The sequence below is a fragment of the Hyaena hyaena genome, unplaced genomic scaffold, assembly GCF_003009895.1.
Source record: "Hyaena hyaena isolate Hyena2069 unplaced genomic scaffold, ASM300989v1 scaffold_591, whole genome shotgun sequence".
Classification (NCBI taxonomy): Eukaryota; Metazoa; Chordata; class Mammalia; order Carnivora; family Hyaenidae; genus Hyaena; species Hyaena hyaena.
In genome coordinates this window covers 196,765-202,189 of record NW_024081224.1, presented here as the reverse complement: position 1 = coordinate 202,189, position 5,425 = coordinate 196,765, and the positions used below count along the sequence as shown (strand labels likewise).

General features: G+C 56.7%; 1 protein-coding gene across 2 annotated transcripts; it reads right to left on the bottom strand.

Moving 5' to 3' along the window:
- Positions 1 to 2,205: 2,205 nt before the first annotated feature.
- EGR4 (early growth response 4) lies at positions 2,206 to 4,983 on the bottom strand. 2 transcript variants are annotated; one of them, XM_039256901.1, is made up of 2 exons: positions 4,593 to 4,983; positions 2,206 to 4,191 (listed from the first exon to the last, which is right to left on the bottom strand). In XM_039256901.1, the coding sequence occupies exons 1-2, from the start codon at positions 4,726 to 4,728 to the stop codon at positions 2,873 to 2,875; spliced, it is 1,455 nt and encodes a 484-aa protein (XP_039112832.1). In that variant the 5' UTR covers positions 4,729 to 4,983; the 3' UTR covers positions 2,206 to 2,872. The 2 variants fall into 2 exon arrangements, with proteins under 2 accessions (XP_039112832.1, XP_039112833.1); XM_039256902.1 differs by having other exon boundaries at positions 2,206 to 4,188; positions 4,593 to 4,782.
- Between the last annotated feature and the right edge of the window lie 442 nt (positions 4,984 to 5,425).

Genomic DNA, 5,425 nt, shown 5'->3' with positions numbered 1-5,425 from the left:
GCCTGGGTACAGGAGGAGGGATCAAAGATGAATCCCACGGAAGAACTGTTAAGTTGCTGAAATGAGGCTAGGGACCCAAACAAATGGTAGTCACCATTAGCAGAAATTGGGTATATGGAAGAATGATTTGGTTTTAGACAGAAATATTTGAAATGGCAGTAATGAACACACTATGGAGGTGTTCATTAGTCCGACCAAGGGGCTACACCTGGGGTTGTTGAGACCAGGGCTGGCTGGCTTAGAAGTCATTTATGCAGCAGTGATAGCTAAAGGCCTGGAAATGAATGTGCTTTCCAAGAAGAGTGTTGAAATAGGGAAGGTGAGAGAGGAACCAAGTCTGGAAGAACACCCGTATTTTGAAGGCCAGATGAAAGAGAGGCGTGAGTAAGGAAAGAATGCTCTATTAGTCCCTGATTCTGTGTGGGTCTGGCCTAATATTCTCTTCCCTCAGAGTCTCTAGAGGAAGCTCCAGTAAATGGAACAATTTCTCTTGGGAGTAATAGGAAGGAGTTTTCAGCTGGGCGTTCTAGACTTAGGCAGGGCTCTAAGTCACTTCAGTGGGGGTTCAATTTTTCTCATCTGTGATATTTAGGCCTAGGTGTGTGCGAGGACAAGAGAGGGGCATGATAGAGCTGATAGTACCTGACAGAATGCTGTTAAAGGGGGTAAGGGTGGGGTGGTTAGACACCACCCACCCACAGTCTGTCTGCCCTTCTCCCTTTGCTTAGGTTGTATGGTTTGCAACCAGTTGCTTTATATCTGAGCCTCTGTGCTCTTCCTAACACTGCACGGAAAATGAAGTCAGGTGGTCCATACCTATAAGTGAAACGTGTGGTCACTTTAATAGTAAGCTACTGAAAATCATCATTATCTTATGTCTTTGTGAATCTGCCACTTACCTTTTACAGTACCTGATGGTCCACCATTCGAGCCTCTCTACAGGGTTTAACATTCCCCTCTGCAGGCTAGTCTTTAAAAATGTTAACTCTTCTAGAAGAGAATGTGGAGTGGAGTCCTTTATCACAAAGTGGTCTATTAGATACAAGATATTCAATCATGTGAACGCACTTAATACCTTGGGAAAGACATGGGTGGAGTTCTCTGACTTGATAATTTTGTTTCTGGTCAACTTGACTGTGGGGTGGAGGGTGAGCATGTCTGACAGTGACAAAGAAGCCAAAGGATCAGAAGCCGGCTTGATCTGTCATCACAGGACTGTAAAGGATTCTTAACTCAGGAATGGCTCAGCACAGAAGAGAAAAGAATAAAGCCCACAGACAGGCCCTATGCTTTCCTTAGCAGAGAGTAGTTACTGGGGAGGAGAGATGGGATCACAGCAGGCTTTTAAAGTTCCAGCTTCTGCCAAAGGTGGCCAGAAAGAGTATAAAAGCTTTTGAGTTGGAAGTTCAGGGAGTAAAGGGGGAGCAAGTTACATCCATTCCCTATCTTCCCCATCACAAAATCATGCTTTCCTCTCTTCTAGCTCCAAACCCCTCCCTCAAGCCATGAAGGGAGGATTCACCTCAAAGGAGAACTAGGGAAAGGGGACTGTGGCAGGTGCATGGCTGGATGGTAAATGGGCTGCTGCCACCTGGAAAAGATTCTCTGTAAGGTACTAACCTGACTGTGAGAATCTGGCAAGCACCCTCTCCTTGCTGGGCTTGGCTCTGCCAATCCATGGTCTAGCTGAATGCTGAGTCCCTTTTGGCTATGACAGCATGTGCTTCTCATACAGATGCACAGGCACTGAGTGGAGCCTCTGTGATACCCAAGACTCTGGGTGTTCACAAACAGCACTGACATACTGCAGTCTTCTGTTGCTGTTGCTACTGCCTGGGGCTCCCTCTAGTTGCCGAACCTATTTCACTTCTTGGTAGGAAGCCTTTCCAAACAGTACTCTTAAGCTGAGGTGCCAACTATCCTGGGGTTGGTAAAAAAAAAAAAAGCACTGGTTCTGGAGCCAGATAGATCTGAGTTTGACCTTGTCTGTTCCTAGCAGGGTTACCCAGCAAGTTACCTACTTTGCTTCCTCATCTTTAAAATAGAATATATGCCTGCTGCACTTGGGATTGTGAGGATTAAGGATAATATATGCTCGATGTTTAACACCTAAGCCTCTCAATCTATCTCAAGTTTCAGAAACACCTTGAGCCCTTAGGTCAGTTGTGACTAAATACATCTGTTAATTCAGTACATATTTATTGAATGCCTACTATGTGCCACAGTGCCTGACAGAAGCTTCGTAGTGATTCCATTGGCATGACTATCTCTCTTCTCTTCTGGCACACATTCTCCTGGGGGAGTGGTTGGGGGAATGGGTCAGAAGCTTGGATAGCAGATTCAGTAAGCTTTTAGCACAATAATTTTAATTGCAAAAATAAACAGTTTTGTCAACTGCTCGAGAGTAGCGTCTGCTTTACAAAAATTAACAACAACAAAAGGAAATAACCCCAAAGCAAAACGTTACATCCAATGGCTGCTGGGAACGACATTGCTGTACAAAATCCCGCGCGAGACCGGCTCGGCGCTGCCCCAGCCTGCCTCTGGGGGCGGGGGGATCTTGTGGGGGGCGTGGAGTGTGCGCCAAGCCAGTTACAAAACACTGTCTTGAGTCCCAAGAAAGTGCCTGCTCGGTGCATGAGAGGACTTCCCTCATAACGCGGCTGACGCGGGAGTCTGAGCCCGGACCGCGGGAGCTGTCCACGGAGCTGGTGCTGAACGAGGCATGAACGACGGGCATTTTAAGGGAACTGGAAGGGGGACCAGAGGCCGGCCCCGGGACTTGCCGGAAAGAGGAGAGGGGAGCGGGGCAGACCAGGTCGCCTCTTTCGTGCCGAGAGGCGGCGCCCCAATCTACAAACCCATTTCCTCCTCACAGGGCGGCGAAAGAGAGGCCCAAAGAGTAAAAGCCAAGGCCCTTGAGCCGTTCCTCGGCGCGCGCCTTCTGCTTAAGGTGCACCTTGCTGTGCCGTTTCTTCTCATCACTGCGCGCAAAGCGGCGGCCGCACACGTCGCAGGCGAAGGGCTTCTCACCCGTGTGAGTGCGCACGTGTGTGGTAAGGTGGTCGCTTCGGCTGAAGTTGCGGAGGCAGATGCGGCACTGGAAGGGCTTGTGGCCCGTGTGGATGCGCAGGTGGCGGTTGAGCTCGTCGGAGCGCGCAAAGCTGCGCACACAGCTCTCCACTGGGCAAGCAAAGGCCTTGGCATGCGGCCGCGGGCAGAAGCAGCGCGCGCTACACTTGCCGCCCCTGCGCCCCTTACGCCGCGCCTTGGTAGGGGGGAATGGGGCCGACGGTGGTTGCCCAGGAGGCTCAGGCACCCCACTGCTCCCGGGGATGTCTGCCACCAGAGGTTTCGGGAAGTCCGCCGCGGCGCTGCGGAGGCCCATGGGGGAAACCTGAGGCTGAGTAGCGGTCAGAAACTCTCCGCTGTCACCGCTACTCCCTCCCTCCCCACTAGGAGGGGTCAGGAGACCTGGGAGGCCTTCGCCCACCTCCCCTAAGTCACCCGGGGCCAGCGGGAAAGCGTCGTAAGCCCCCGTGGGATAGAGTCTGTTGGCGGGGCCGGCTGGCAGCTCCGCTGGGCAGCTGATGGATAGCAGGTCTTCAATCTTGGCCCCCATCGCGGGGAAACGGGCATCGGAGGCGGTCTGGTAGCCTCCTTGTGACCCACAGCTCCCTGGGGCTCCAGCTGAAAGTAGCTCCCAGGGAGCATAGGGGCCTTTGAAGGCCGAGGCAGTGTCCAGCGCTGGAGAGGCCGGAGGTGCCCGGAGGCCTGGCTTGACGTCGGGTGGGGAGAGCTGAGGCTCATACAGGCACTGTGAGGGGCCGCCTGCCGAGGGAGAGATCTCCCAGAACGCCTCTGAGAAGGTGGCAGCGCCCAGATCCGGGGAGTAGAGGTCCGCTGGACCCGGCAGCAAGGCGTCGGGGCCTGCGGGAAAAGAGGCGTCCAGCGGAGACCGAGATGCTGCCGCCTCAGGGCCGGGGAAAGGTGCCAGACCTAGGATGCCCGACATGAGGTTGAAGAGTGCCTCCGGGTCGTGCGGGTGTTCGGGTACTGCTTGGATGAAGAAGCTACCGCTGTAGCTGAGGCCAGGAGGGGGCGTGGGTGCAGGCCCCTCCAGGAAGCAGGAATCCGCTAAGTCCCCCCCTGCGCCGCAGCTGCTCAGAGCCCAGCTCAAGAAGTCGCCTGCTGAGGAGGGAGCAGGAATCAGCTCCGGGCACGTCAAAGGGTGCGCCTCAGAGTCTGCAAGCCCCCACCCACTGGGTTCTTGGGGCGCACTGACACATAAAAGGTGCCTTTTCCACATTCTTATCCAGCCTGAGCCCGCATACGCCCCAAGACGCACACACAAACATGCACACGCAAAACACACGTGCACAGGCAAAAGGACGCCTTGATACACCCACAGGTTCCTGCGGATGCGCTGGCGGCACAGCGGAGCTGGACATGGAGGTGCGCACCTCAGGACCCCCCGGCCTCCTAGCACCCCCACCCCCACAGCTCTAGCGTTTCAGTCCCTGGCAGGTTTTCAGGCACGATGCGCCCCCGCGCTGCGCCGCCGTCTGAACACCTTCGGCCGTTCTCCTTACCTCCGGGGTATCCGGCTGCCGCCGACGCGTCTCTGCTGGGCAACCGGGACAATTCGGTACTGGGTTCCGCGCAACAGCCCTCGGTGGACTTGACCAGAAGCGCGTCGGGGCCGGAAAACTCGCTAAGGTGGAGCATGGCGCGGCTGCGGGGCGCCGGGGGCCTCGCCCGCTGGGCTTGGCGCGCGGGTGACGAGGAAGCCAGCAATTGGGGTGCCCTGCGCCTTACAGACCCAGTCGGCTGGGCTCCTGGCTCCAGGCGCTCACCTCTGGGAAAGAGGTCCGAGGGCCGAGGCTCCCTTGCTCGCCGGGACCGGCCTCGGGCGGCGGCTCCTCGCCTCTCCAAAGCGCAGCCGGGCTCCCCTGATCCGCGGCCCCCCCACTTATATAGCAGCGGCCGCGCTGGCTCCGGGCTTCCGACTCCCCGGGCCACTGCCATTTCGGGAGGCCCCGGCCCTGCCGCCGTGACGTAAATGCCCAAACATGGACACAGGATGTGTGCCGGGGACTCCCGAAAAGGAAAGCTCGGGCTGTGACGTCGTCGCCGCCGCCGCCGCCGCCGCCGCCGCCGGGCCCGCGCCGCTACGTGCGCGCGCGCTCCCCGAGCGTGGAGTCCGGTGCGCGCCGGGCCCGCGGGTGCGTCTGACTGGGCCCCTGCGCCACGTGGGGCCGGACGTTCCGTTGGTGCACTTCCCCTCTGCGGGCAGGGGTCGGCGGTCGGCGAGGAAAAGCCGCGTGGGCTTCGGGATTCCACAGTTGGGGCTTCGAATCCACTCCCTGGCACGTACAACCTGTGTCACTTAAGCGCCCTGAATATCAGTTTCCTCACCTGTGAA

What these genes read in the sequence shown, in the direction of transcription:
- EGR4 (XM_039256901.1), bottom strand. Translation starts at nt 4,728, where the DNA reads ATGCTCCACCTTAGCGAGTTTTCCGGCCCCGACGCGCTTCTGGTCAAG. An exon ending in GGCAGCCGGATACCCCGGAG is followed by an intron (nt 4,192 to 4,592) that starts GTAAGGAGAACG and finishes CTCCCTCCTCAG; the next exon opens with CAGGCGACTTCTTGAGCTGG.